General features: G+C 42.4%; 1 protein-coding gene across 4 annotated transcripts in view; it reads left to right on the plus strand.

The window, feature by feature from the left end:
* Positions 1–1,506: 1,506 nt before the first annotated feature.
* Positions 1,507–14,145, plus strand: part of SMG1 (SMG1 nonsense mediated mRNA decay associated PI3K related kinase) — a 67,412-nt gene continuing 54,773 nt past the window's right edge. For 2 of the 4 annotated variants that reach the window (XM_074841352.1, XM_074841351.1), the window contains exons 1-2: positions 1,507–1,830; positions 11,163–11,326. In XM_074841352.1, coding sequence (XP_074697453.1) covers positions 1,742–1,830; positions 11,163–11,326 — 253 coding nt within the window. In that variant the 5' untranslated portion in view covers positions 1,507–1,741. Of the gene's footprint in view, positions 1,831–11,162; positions 11,327–14,145 lie in introns of those variants that run through there. The other 2 variants (XM_074841353.1, XM_074841354.1) reach the window with 2 other exon arrangements.

Below are 14,145 nucleotides of genomic sequence, written 5' to 3' on the forward strand. Positions count from 1 at the left end.
ATGTCTTGCATGCATTGCTTATGGACAGTAAGCCAACAAGACCGTATCAGCAGGACGATGGCTGCCCAGCAGAATCCAAGGGAGGCGGCAGTATGCCATCTGTCTGAACTAAGTCACCAACAGAACCATGGCGTATTAGTCACAGGGGAATTTTAAAAGTCTCCTCAGGCCTTTCAGTGGTCTCAAATCTAGAATATGGTAATTTAAAAAAGAGTTTGATCTACCCAGGTCTCTTTGCTGAGTATCTGACTAAACTATTATAATTTTTCACTAACTAAGGAAATGTTCTGCAGTCAGGAATTGAGTTTATCAAATCAGCTAATGTAAGTTTCCAGGTCTTGCAGGACAAATAGAAATATGCCTGAGACAGTCTTCACATCTTTTTTGGGAAATGTACTCAGAATATCTACCAAATTCAGGAAGCATTTCTTCTCCCCTCAGACTTGCCTGCCTTCCTCTTCATGGATTGACTTTCCCCACAATGGGCATCAAATGCCCCTCTAGCAAACGTAGCGACTGCTTGACATAGAAGAGTCATCCGGGCTTAGACTGTTGCGCTAGTCTGCTTTTGAAATGCATGTTAGCAGCTGTGAGGAAGAAGGGAGGAAGGAGAAACCTTTGGGATTTAGTTAGTGTTTACTTTGGGATTAGGCTGATTTGCTGACTGCTGCCAAACATCAGCCTTCTCCCTGGCAGCTGCATATGGGTGACATGTCCTAATGGGGAGAAACGCGGGGGATGAGGATCTGGTCTATTCGGAGGGACTCAGCTCCCTACAGACGCTCCAGCCAGGCTTGGGGCAGCACAGGCCCCTGCAAAGGGAAGGGGGGTCGGGCTGTCTGCATCCTCTTAACAAGCAATGGGAGCAGGGCAGGGGTCCTCCAGCTCTGCTCAGGGCCTGGGAGGCCCGGCTCCGTTCAGGGCTCAAGGGCTCCGGGCTGGACCTTGGTGCTCTCAGCACCCAGGGAGCCCAGGCTGCCCTCAGGACCCAGGGTCTGGGATCCTCAGGCCCCCCTCAGAGTTGGGGGACTGGGAGCCCCCGCCTCCCCTCATGCCCCGGGGACCTTGGATCCCTCGGGATGCGGGATCCCCTCAGGGTGCGGGATACCCCAGATCCCATCCCCCTGGCCAGGCTGGGATCCCCTGGCCGCCCTCTTGTCCGGGGGCCCCAGGCTGTCCCCACAGCCGAGGGGCCGGGAGTCTGCCGGCTGTCACCGACCCTGAGGCTCCCCCAGGGCCCGGGCGGCTGAGATCCCCCGCTCCTCTCACGCCCCGGGGCGGGGTGGCGACGCCGGCCGCCCGCTCCCCCCACGCCCACTCGCAGCGGGCACGGCCGCCCGAGGCCCCGCGGGCCGGGCAGCTGCGGGGACCCCCCGCCCGCGGCTGGGGAACCCCGTCCCGCGGCCGCTGGAGGCGGAGCGCCCCCTCCGCGCCCCGTCCCCCGCCCTCCCGGCGTGCCCCGCGGCGGGGGCGGGCGGCCCGTGTCCGCGATCCCGGCATGCCGCGCGGCCGGGCAGCAGCCGGAGCAGCCGCGGCGGCCGCCTCCCCTCCCTCCGGTGTGAGACAGCAGCCGCCTGCGGAGCGCGAGTGAGGAGCCGCCGCCCGCGCCTCTCCCCCCCTTCCTCCTCCTCCTCCTCTTCCTCCTCCTCCTCCTCCTCCTCTCCTCCTCCTCTTCTCCTCCGCCGACGCCGCCCCTGTCCCGCGCCGCTGCCCGGCCGGCCATGCCGTCTCGGGCAAGGTAATGAGCCGCAGAGCCCCGGGGTCTCGGCTGAGCGGCACCGGCAGCAGGCAGCACTACCACCCGCGGGGCTGGAATGACTGGCAACCCAGGTAGGCAGGGCTGGGGCAGGGGGCGCGGCCTGGCCGCCTGCGGGGTGCGGGGGCCGGGGCAGCGGGGCCCCGCGACTGGCGGCTCGGCCCGGCCCCGCCGCAGGGCCTGGGGGAGCGGGGCGGCGCGGGCCGCGGCGGCTCGGAGCGGCGGCGGAGCCACTTCCTGGCTGTTGGGCCTAGCGCGGGGCGGGTGGCGGCGGGCCGGCCGCCGGGCCTAGGCGGCGGGGAGGGGGCCGGCCGCGGCCGTGCCCGGGCGGGATGTCTGGATCCGCCTCTGCCGGCGGGGACAGGGACAGGGACAGGTCTGTCACCGCGGAGGGCTCGGCGGGACCCCAGGCTGGGCTCTGAGCCGGCGGTGAGAGCGCTGCTTCCTCCCCCCGCTTCTGCCGGTGTCCCCTCCTCCTCTCGTCTCTCGCGGCCCGGGGCGGCTGGAACGCATCTGGCTGGGCGCTGGTCTGTGCCCGCGGGCAGCGGCTCCCTCTCCCCGCGCAGCGCGGCGGGGGACGCCTCCCGGGACAGCCGAGCGCTGGGGGGCTGCGGCGGGGCGGAGAACGGGGCGGTGGGCTCGGTGCCTGTGTTTTTTTCGGTGTACTTTCCACCTGGCAGTGAATCGGGGAAGAACAGAGGCTACAGAAGTGCCTGTAGTCTTTTGAGGGTTAATAAAATAGTACATTTTTTTGGTTTTTGTTTTTTTAATCTGGGGAAAGTAGTTGAGCTGTAAGTAGGCTGGGGTGGGAGCTTATACAATGTGTTAGGTTTTAAGGTGTGTTTATACCTGGTACTTCTTACTAAGTGAAATTCAAAGTCTGTTGATTTCTTTAGTCAATTATAGACTGTATTTCAGGTCTTGATTACTTCTGATATATCTGATGCCAATATATTTGCTGTGCTGATCAGCTTTGCAATTTTAAGAGTCAAAATTCTCATGTAGAAATAAATTTGTCGTTTTTTAAATTTTCTTTTTCTTTAATGTGGAATATTTGAGGCCTTTTAGTGGTTTTGGAAGTTTAACACAATGTGGGATCTTACTTTTAAACTTTCCAGCAAAGAACATAGTGGCATGTGTTTGGGAGTGTATTTACAGATGACAGTCGCATGTGATTTGGACTAGGAAGATTGGGTGGATGTGAAGGTAAATCTTGTGAAACGCAGATGTAACTTCAGTATTTACTGTGAAGGAAGCTTTCCTTTTGCTGAACAGCTAGCAGCGCAGCTTCTAGGGCTAACGCTAGAGGCTATTCAATTCTTAATGGTGTGTGGGGCATGGTTATTTAAGTTTTAATTTCTTCTCTTATTGGACTACTTGATCAAATAATTATTATTTTTTTCTTCACTTAAAAACATGCAAACCTTGTTGGTGACATCATCTTATAGCGTCTAGATTGGGGGGGGATGGAATTAAGAAGCCTGGTCTCTCTCTTGCTCCTTAACTACTGCCTGGCTTCAGATTTCAGGGCTGCAGTCTGGATTGCTGGACCCTAACTCTTGACCTTCCCACTTGGAAGAAATTGGGTGTACATCTTGTGTCTTTGCAGTGGATGACTTTTATAAATGTTTTCTTGTTGGATATATTAATTTGTCACAAGTTCTGTCTTTTGGCCTAAAAAATACATCTTACAGGGACTAGGAAGTGGACTTTTTCCGGTATAGCATTGTCTGCAATAGGTTCAGTTGTGTTAGGGGTGAAAGTAAGGGTGTAGCTGCAGAAATGCTTTGCCTGATGATAAGGCTGGTTTAAGAAGTTACCTCAGTGTCAGACTCTGGGCCGTTCCCCATGCTGTAGTTTGGTGCCTCCTTAGCTCTCAAAAATAGTTATCCCGAAACAAAAATCTGAAAGCACTAGAGAAAGCGTGGCAGACTAGGGGAGCTTCATAGCATGGATAGGGCCTAGTTCTAGTTCCATTGCACTGTGTGATTAGAGTTCTGGCTAAGAAAGAGTTAACATCTCTTCACCGATCCTGTCACTTGTAAGAATTTAACTTTATCCTTTGCTTTAAAAAATTGTTTTTTTAATCTGGTGAGAGAGCCCAGGAATCAGAAATGTTCACACAGTCCCAAACACAGAGCACGTTTTTCTCTATGTTATGCTCAAGTTTTTTAAAACTCAAAAAGATAGCTTTGTCAGTAATGGAACCTGTGAGTCTACACTAAGAACAATGCAGAGATTAAATCAGTCTTTGTTGTTTTGGCGTTAACTAATTTTTAAAAGTGATTCACATGCACGGTTGAAAGGAGATCTGTTATATAAAACTGGCAATGCATGTTTCTTTTTCATTGATTGTTCTGAGTATGCTCTTGGACAAACTCCGCAACACAAAATATACCCACATATTCTTTCCTTCCCCTTTCTTTTCTGTTGATTGTTAGTTTCGTTTATCTTAGGTGATGTTGCTGGTAAATGCTTTCTTGCAGGGTGTAGAAGAGGGAATGTACATAGCCAAAGTAATGAAAACTGCAGTATTGTAGTTGTTTCAAGTTCTGAAAGGGGGAAAAAAGGAACTGCTAATGCATGAGTGTATTATTAGATGGATTGTTTTTTCAAATGCACATTTTTGTGTGTGTAAAAATGACTAGATTGAGTCTCTACTAGGTCAAGATTCCTCTCAATTTTTAGTAATGCTAATTGGCATTGGGACTTGGGGTGAAAACAGTGTGAAACTGAAAGTTGGAGCCCATATCCCTCTTTAAGGGAGAGTAGTTTTCAATTAGAATTTGATTTTTTTTTTTGTGCCTGCATGAATGCAGTCATATCTGTCAGATGCATGTGAACTGGTTTTCCTACAGTGTATCTACTGACAGAGCTGTGTATTACAGAGGAAGAAGTTGTCCTGATATGTATGGGCATATTAGTTTGTACACTGAGGTGTACCGGACCCTAAATTAATAGCAACACAAGAACTTTTTAGATAAAGGTTGGATGTCTGTGACAGCGAATGGTGAGGGTTTTTTTGGGAAGGCTTGATAAGATCTTGTTCCCCCTTTTAATCCTTATAGCTTTCTAGACCTTTTTTCTTTCCTTCTTGTTTGACAGATCTCAATGCATTTTCCCTGATATGACTTCTGGGGGAGAAATCATGTCAGTGTGCAGGTCTTGTGTGTGAGCAGAGTTAATTCAGTGGAGTACTAAAGGCTAATTATATACTGAAACAAGACTTCCCTTTGATAGAAAGTGCTCTGGGTGGCAAATAAGTTTCATGTGCTTATGGTGGTACTAAGCAGGAGTGCGAGTGCAGGGTAGCAGGTTAGCAAGTGCAGGGTGCACCACGGCTTGTTTAGTCTTGGGCAAAAGTGAGAAAAGGAGGATAAGATTTTAATTAACGGGACCTCTCTGTCTCCCATTGTGATGTAGGTTAGGAGGGGAGTGCATGCAAAAGTGAAAAAGAAAACCTTTCACATCTGAGAAAAGTTCCAGAAGTGTCTTATTAGGTTCAGTACTGAAATTCATTCTTGAAAATGAAGTGTATCCTCGTGCAATGTAAGTCAGTGTTATGAACTACTAATTTCTGTTAGCATGGTGTCTGCCAAACTGAGTTACCACCTAGGTCCCCGTGGGTCTAGGCACGATGGGACAAGACAGTAAAATATGGCTCTCCTTCCAGGTAACTTATAACCTCATCAGGAGAGCAGTATTGGCTAGCACTTTATAACTGAGGATAGGTACCCTGTGTTTAATTAAAGAGAGAATGGGACGTATTGGCAGGGAGCAAAGAAACTCATCAGTGCAAACGGGCTAAGAAAGTGGTGGTTAGAGCAGTGCTTTTTACATGGCTGTGAAGGGCAGGGGCATGTTTCTTGTAAAAGGCAAGCAGTAGTTATCAGATACTGTCTGTTCATAATGCTGGACTAACACATTGAATGACAAGCAGGATGATAGTAGTGCGTGCTGTGTGTAAGGAAAGTTGAGACAGAGACTCTATTTCTTCTATGTTTGCATGTACCACAATGTACGCAGCAAATGCTTGTTAGAAATAGGCTGAAATCTTAGTTTGGACAGGTCCGTATCGAGAGACCTGAAAGCTGACAACTTAGAGATGTTTGAGGATGTCACTGAAATTACCTGAGAATGGGTGTAGAGTCATGCAAGATGAAAGTTGGCAAGGCTTCTTCATCTATTCAGGGATAGCTGAGAGAGGGGAGAGCGCACAGAGAGAGAGATGTTCACAGGGGGGAGAGAGGAAAAAAAATAGTCTTGTGATGTTGAAGGCAGCTTAGAGAATGAGATGCAATATCAGTTGTGAAGAGGTCAGTGGAAACCTTGCGAAGAGGTTCAGTGGACGGTGGACTGTGCGAAGAGGTTCAGTGGACTGTGTGTTCAGCATCAGGGAGATGCTGAACGGGAATAGGTTCAGTTCTCAACTGGCACCAAGTAATTCTTGATCCCCTTTCACATTTGAGTGTGTTGAATATGGTGATAAGGTTGGGAAGGTATGAGATCAAAGAGCTTTTTTGGTTTTTTGGTAAAATAGGGGAGCCTAAGTTTAATGTGAAAGCCTTTGTTTTTAATCTGAAGACAGGAGAATGAGATGTGAGAAAGATGAAAGTGTGTCAGTGGGAGGCAAAAGGGACCTGGAGAGCAGATAGTCTTCCATAAAAGAATAGCCTTACTAGATTGGACCAATGATTTAGCTAGCATAACACCCTGTATCCAAAAATGGCTATCAGAAGATGTATATGGAAAAATAAGAACAGGATGCCTATATGTGATACATTTCCCTGACATTCCCTCCTAATGTCCATCACAGGACAGAAAGAAACTGGTGAGCTACTGTGTAAGAAGGGAGTGATGCAGAATCAAGAGCTGATTTGAAAAGCTACTGTGATTACAGGTAGTTGTCTAGCACTGGAGATGGCAGAATTGCAGTAGGAAAATAGTTGTTATTTCACTAGTAGAAAACACGGCCACTTACGCTCATGTCATGCTCTCTCAACACAGGAGTAGAAACAAAAGTAGGCTTTGGGGTGGGCTCAGCCAAGCTTGGGCTTGGCAAGATGGAACAAGTGATGGTAAAAAAGCATGGTGAAAGAAGCTGTCATTGCTCTGCATGCAAGTGGAAGAAAGGTTGGGAATTTGGTGGGAAGCTGTTAATCTAAGTTTTAAATGTTTTATTGGTAAAGATTGTAAGTAATGAAGAATTTATCTGCATTTTAGCAAATAAACTTGGCAAATAGAGCAAATAAGGAAGTAAAATTCAGGGACTTGAACAATAATACAACTCGTACAGTAGACTTGTCTCAGAATAAATCCTTCATGTAGATAGATCCTGTACTTGGAAATAAAATCAAATAGAATAGTTAAGTGATTTTTGTCCCAAAATAATATCCATATGGCAGGGTCGTTCTGAAAGAGCTACAGATAATGAATGGTATACACCAGATTGTTTGTAACAAGCTTCTTGGACAAAAATTCTTAAGGCTTCCATATAACTAAAGATATTTTTGATTGACCTATTTTTCTTTCTTCTAGATAAAAAAATTTTTTTTAAAAAAAAGCCAGTTCTTAGCCATGCTTCCTTCAGTCATACAAATCGGCTAGTCAAATCATGCTGATTCTTTTGATTAAATGAGATATACACTTATTTTTGGAAAAGTCTAGCTTTCCTTTTGTATGCCCCTAGTGACAAAATTAAGTAGCTTTTTTCTAGGGAGAACTAGTGGCCATTTCTGCTTATTTAGGTGGGTAAACTTTTCTTTTTCTGATGGATAAAGGCAGATTAAAAATCACCTTGCAGAAAACTGAATGCAGTCTCTTCTGTATAAATGATACTGTTAGAACAGTGTATGCAGGAAATCAGTGCCAGTGTGGTGGTAATCAGGTAGTCTTCCACCCAGAACCAGGCACAGATGAACTGTCATGTGAGCTCTTGAAGTACTTTGCTTAGTCCCCGTCAATGAGCTTTTCAGGTGGAAATAAAACAGAGTAGCGTTTCATAAAGTGGCAAGTATGCTTTTGAAGCTACAGTGTAAGGTAATCATAGTCACGTTCATCCTTGCAATTTCCATACCAACTTTGTCTAGTATCACATTTGTGTTTGTACTTCTGCTTATCTGTTGCTAACATTGTATGTTGTGATTTTATTAGTGTATGTTTGTTCATGTCTGTGGCAATGTCAATGTATGTAACTGATAAATTTGTTGTTACGTTGACTTCTTTTGAAAGATGATGCTAAGTGTTATGTCTGTCAGGTAACCTGTCATCTGCTTGACACAGTGTAATTGAGTTGAAATACTGCCATGTGAACAGAAGTGCCCTCCTGAAATGCAGGCATGAGTTGAGGTAGCCAGGTGTGCAGTTCTTCCCATCGCCTGGCAGGATGGCTGCAGTGTACCTTAAAGGGCTGGAGGGAGGTAGAAAAAGTAATTATTTGTAAGACTTTGGCAACTACCTGTCCATGGAGTGGCTGCTTTTTGAGTTCTGATTGGTTGTCTTTTGAAATCATGAATATGTTATTGACATGAAAAATGGTATTTTTCAGAAATAGATTTGAAAATGAGATGTCTCTTCCTGTGCATGCAGACTGTGCTTCGCTGTGAGTTTGCACAGGAGCGGCCTGTGTCACCCTGGCATCTGGGTTCCTCGGTGAGGGAGCACGGGTGCAGGCAACAGGTACTGGGCTTGTGTCCCCACGCCACAAATGCCCAGAGTGCTGATGCAGGAGCCTACAGTACAATTCTTAGATTCACTTCCCACCTGAGAAATGGTGTGCATCACTGGACAGCTAGAAATGCATAGGCCCATCAGATGGTGGGCTCTGCTTCTCGTGTGAATCCTATTGCAAGCTTCTTTCAGTTCAAAATCCTCCTTCAAAGCAATACGGACTGTAGCAGCCAGTTGGGTCACGGAACCTAGTTCTCTGGAAACAGTATCTTTCTATGAGGTGTTTTTTTCTCTCCCTCATAAAGAAAGGGCAGAAACTGCTGGATATCTACACATTTATTGTAGTGGAAACAATATTTTCAGTGGGAACTATTGTCTCTTAAATTGATACATAGGAGAGCAATTATATATTTTTAATAAAACTGTGCTCACTTTTTAGTTGGGTGATAAAGTGTGAACAGGTTAGCTTGCAGAAAGCTGTTCCCAAAGACAGAACAAAGCGACTGTGTGGTTTTTCCACAGGGAAACAATAGGTTTATGTATTTTACCACAATGGAAAATTTTACAAAACGTTCAAAGGCTGTGCTGTGGGAAGTGAGGTTAGCTGAGAACACATGTAGTCCTTCAGTTGATTGGGATACACAGAACAGTCTTAAAAATTGTATGTTTAATCATCTTGCCTTCAGACTTAAGAATTTCAGACGTTATGCTTGAGAATTGGAGATGATACAGTCTATAGCACATCACCTTAAAAAAAGTGATGCTCTGTGGGGAGGTACCCTATTAAGAACCCATCAGTACTTAAATTTACCAATTGAAAATTTGTCAGTCTGTTTCATTGAAAGGCTAAAATAATTTGAATCTTCTGTAATAAGCTCTGCTGTTCCTCAAAGTGAGCTAGAAGTCTCCTGAGGTTTTAGGGCAGGCAGAAAATCTGGGGGCTCTGTAGCTGACTGGAAAATTTGCACATGGTTGTAGGCACATTTAAAGTTCATACCATTTGCAGAACTTCATTGTGGAACATAACTTAGGTGAGTGATGAAAGCCCAGCTGTATAAGTATTTCTACAATCCTAGTTGACTGTCATGAGCAAAGACTTTTACTAAGGCTTTGCCTTTTGAGTAGCATGGCCTGTTTTATAAAAAAGTCCAAGCAAGTGCTCAGTAAAACAGTAGATGTGATGCCACAGTGATACTGAATGAGGAAAAGAGTCTTATTGTGCATATCTAAAGATTAATTTGCTTATAGAACAAATACCTGCCAAGCAAATGTAGTGTCAACCTTTCACCATAAGAACAGAGCAAAAGCACAATTTTCTTCTTTCAAACTGTTCCAAATTAATAGTATATTATCTTTTAACATTACCAAGAGAAAATATTTGGGGGGGTTTCTTTAATTCCAGCTGGTTTTGCAAGTGTCAACCCTCATGGTATTACTCTTCCAGTTGTACTGAGGACGAGCTATATTTGAAAATAGCGCGCCTTCAGGACAGCTTAAGTAACAACTACTTTTCCAAAATTTTAACTGTGTTTTCCCTTTTCACCTTGATGTGTTTAACTACTTTTCCCTGAATTTTTCTACCAGTTCTAATTAGAGTGTTTTCTTGAAAAGTAAAAATGAAAGGCTTTTTCCCCAAAACATGTGGTTTTCCTTACACAAATCATAGTTAATTTACATGAATGAAAAGGAATGATCTCTCCTGCTTTTTCTTAAATAGTCAAATGAACTGTCCAAAGATTAAAATAAAAATAGTAGATCTTCAGAATTTACTTTGGAAAAACCCTCTGTAAATAATTTGAATGGTGTGATTGCAAATATACTTGAGTTGAACAAAATTCTGCTGTTTTTTTTGTTTTGGATGGGTATTGTTTTAATGGTTTTAATCTAAAACCTCCACTATTGCTTGAAAGAATGCATTTAAAGTGATTGGTCGAATTTAGGTTCTGAAATCTCATGTGCAGAAGTTTAGTATATTAAAGTTACTGTATTTTTAAAAATTCAGTCACTTAAGATGTACAGTGAGAAGACTTGATTTTGTAATTTTCACCTTTTGCCTTAAAAGTTTTCTGGGCTATAAATCAGTTTTCTGATATGAGAGCAGTTTAAACTTAATGCAGATTTTAACTCACTTTTTGTCTGCAAACATTTACTCTAAAGGGTAACAGCTCTTAATTTACATTCCAGGTTTTTCCACAGTAAAGCCTGTTTTCTTGTTTTGCAATTTTTGATTTGCAAAAACTTAATGTGTGATTCCGATATTGATTATCAGTTCTGTCCTAGTAACACCTCCATCTAATAAGTGGTTTTACATTGCTCAGTAAGGCCTGTAGATAGTATGTAAATTTTCATGTGTGGATTAGTAGTGATTTTCACAGATGGTGGGCACTGTATCGCCTAGCTGTGGTATATACCTGTACCTAGTTGTATTTTATTTTTCACTTCTGGGAAGTAATTTTTCCTTATATAGGCATCCAACTAATGAGAGACTTGAGAATGTCCTGAGAAAAGGCATTGGTGCATTAGAATGCATTTCCTTTGCATGTTGCTGTAACAGTTAGTCAATTCTAGTCCCAATGTGAATTTAAGGTCACTTTTTAAGAAGCAGGTTAGACATGCAACTTTTTTGACACAGGAAAATACATTTGGGATTGTCATTAAATATGTTGCATATATAAGTGAATGTGAATCCCACTCCTGTTATACCCCTACATAAAAAAAAATATTTTTCTCTTTATAGAACTGACAGTGCATCAGCTGACCAGGACAATTTAAAATACTCCTCATCCAGAGATCGGGGCAGTTCTGCCTCCTATGGATTACAGCCCTCAAATTCAGCTGTGGTGTCTCGACAAAGACACGATGATATCAGAGTCCACACTGACATACAGAATGAAGAAAAAGGTATACAGATTGCTGTTTCATGTGTCAATTGTGAGGGGACATTCAGAGAAAGGCAGTAAACTTGAAATGGTGGAGAATTTTTTTTTTTTTTTTTTTCAAAAAAGGCAATGAACTGATAAAACTCATTGCCACAGTATCACTGTGTTGAAAGATTTATCGGGGTCAAAGAAATGTGGCGGTCGATATGAATAGTGAGAAAAATATGCAGTTGCATTAAGAGAAGAATGTAAGAGAAGACTTAATGCATTAACAAAATAAGCACTTTTATAAGCACTTTTTTTCTAAAGAATAGTATTCTGGATGTGTCTGGTCTGCAAGTTGTAATTTCTTCCTGAATACTGTCTAGTGCTTCTGGTATTTAAAATAGACCGTGATTAAATGGGCTACTAGTCTGATATATTACCTATTGAAGCTTTACTGCAGCAAACTGGAATCTTTGGGAATCAAATCTATATTTTGTCATTAATGGGAATTTCTACTTTTGTGTGCCTGTCTGACTTCATATAAATTGAATGATGTATGATTTGTACAATTTTTTTTCTGTGGTTTTTTTTGAGAATGGAAATACTTTCTCTAGAAAATAGCTAAAAATTCAGAATCGTATCTTTTTCATCTTTATGAAAAAGAAACCTATATTCTGATTTTTTTTTTTTTTAATCACCAAATACAGATATCAAATAGGAGGATTTTTTTACTTGCAGAGTCACTTTTTAGGCTATGTAGATCTTCTTCAGGCAGGCCAGATTCAAAAAAATCTCACAGGAATATTAGTGTGGGAGTTTTTGTTCAGGAACCTAAAAAGCATTCGCACTCGCCTTCTCTGCCCTGTAACTATCTGTAAAGAATTGCTACATCTTAAGAGAAGTTACAGCTGGGAGTGTTGATGCAAATTTATTTTTTTATAAGTAATAGGTACTGTTACTGGGAAGCAGGAGCATGAAACGGGTATTTGTTTATCTGCATACCTTGAGAACCTTAAGATTTGGTTAAATTTAACAGAGAAAGTGTTTAGAAAGTGAGTATATTTGTCAGTCTGCTAACATGGAGAGTTTTACTGTTTCACATAGACTGGCATAGTAGGTTATTCTTTGAAGTGTGCTAGTATTTAAAGAATGTACTGACAGTATAGTGAAATAGTAAGTTTCAGACAAATTCAGTAAAGTAGTTTGTGAAGTTTCTGGGAAAGTGTCATTTGAAAAGAAAAACGCACCTATCTCCCCCTCAAGTACTTCATCTTACAGGGCATGTCTCTGCTAGCTCAGCACTTTAGCTATGCTGTTTTGTTCAGGTGTGAGTTGAGAAGAAATGATTAGGATATTCTGTACTATAAAACCAAATTCCAAGCATCTCTAGTTCATTGTTATTTTTGGAGAAATTTGTAAGCTTATAGATGCAGAATAGTTTCTTTGTTTACTAAGATTTTTCAATTGATCTGTTGGAGTCTGCCAGCATGGAATTTTCATTTTAAGAACTTCTAGCTTTTCTATTCTGGATAACCATCTGTCATAAGTACCTAGAATCCTTGGGAAGATATTCCACCCCCACGCCAGTTTCTGGTGTTGATAATAAAAATTACTTCCAGCTTGATAATTTCTGGAAGTTGTTCACGTTTGAAAACCTCCAAGGATGGGAGGTTCTGCAGCCTCCCTTACCAGCCTGTTTGGTGCTTTACCACTCTCCTGGTAAATGATTGTTTTCATATTCAGTTTGAATTTCCCTTGCTGCAATTTATGACTGACTCCTGTCCTTTTGCTCTGCATCTGTAAGATTAGTCTGGCTGTTGTCTTTTTTTTTTGTTAAATAATCTTCACATTAATTAGTTGAAGACTGCAATTAGATCTCTTCCCTTTGTCTTCTCTCCTTTACTTTATAAAACAAGACAGGGGAGTTGTAAGTTTTTAAAACTAAATAGAAGGCTCTTGACCTTTTACTTATAGATGAGATGTTCTCCCTTCCTGCAACACTTTCCTCCCTTTTGATTTGTAACTATGATGTGCTCTGAGTCCTTACTGCTAAAAAGATACTGCACTAGTATGTCATATGTCATGGTATCTGCATGTTTATGCTAAAATTAATAAGTGACATAGCTGATCATATTCTTATTTGGTCTCAGATTTAATGCTTAAAGGGAAATGAATAAAATTTGTATACATTAGGATTTTCAAAACCTTTTCAGACCAGGAGATAACTGAAGAGAGTTATAATGTAATATTTACAGCCTTATTGCTGAAAAGCCTGATTGCCCTCCTGTTTTTTAAATTACTCTAAATGAGAATTTGTTTCATGTTGTTACCAAAGATGTACCATCTACATGTCAAGTAGGAAAATATAGGTGTGTGTTTAATTCATTTAAGATGTTAAATATGCTGTAGTAAATACTACGTGCCTTTGCAGACAACTGAAAAAGCTTGGATATTTTGTGTGCTAGAGGGAAGATATGAAATAAGTTTAAGAAATCCAGTAGTATATGGTGGTATGTCTGTGTTTGATAGTTGATGTTTGTGGTCTGAATGCATGATTATCTGACATCTTCAGTTAAACTAATTTCTTTGTTGCTTTGAATTCTAGCGATACACTTCTGTTTAGTCATAAATATAATTATTGCTGTTAGAAGTAATTTTCTTCATAGGACAGTGTTGGTTTGTTATGACAAAATAATGTTAAAGTGGCATACATGCTATTTCATGTTTAAAAATTGAGTTTAATATTGTAAATCCAAATATACACAAATTATGTTTACTGTAATTGTAATTAACTAATTACAGCTGAGACTTTGCACAGGATTTTCTGTAATGGTGGGGTAGTCCTGTGTGTGCAGA

This window comes from Strix aluco, chromosome 15, assembly GCF_031877795.1.
Source record: "Strix aluco isolate bStrAlu1 chromosome 15, bStrAlu1.hap1, whole genome shotgun sequence".
NCBI lineage: Eukaryota > Metazoa > Chordata > Aves > Strigiformes > Strigidae > Strix > Strix aluco.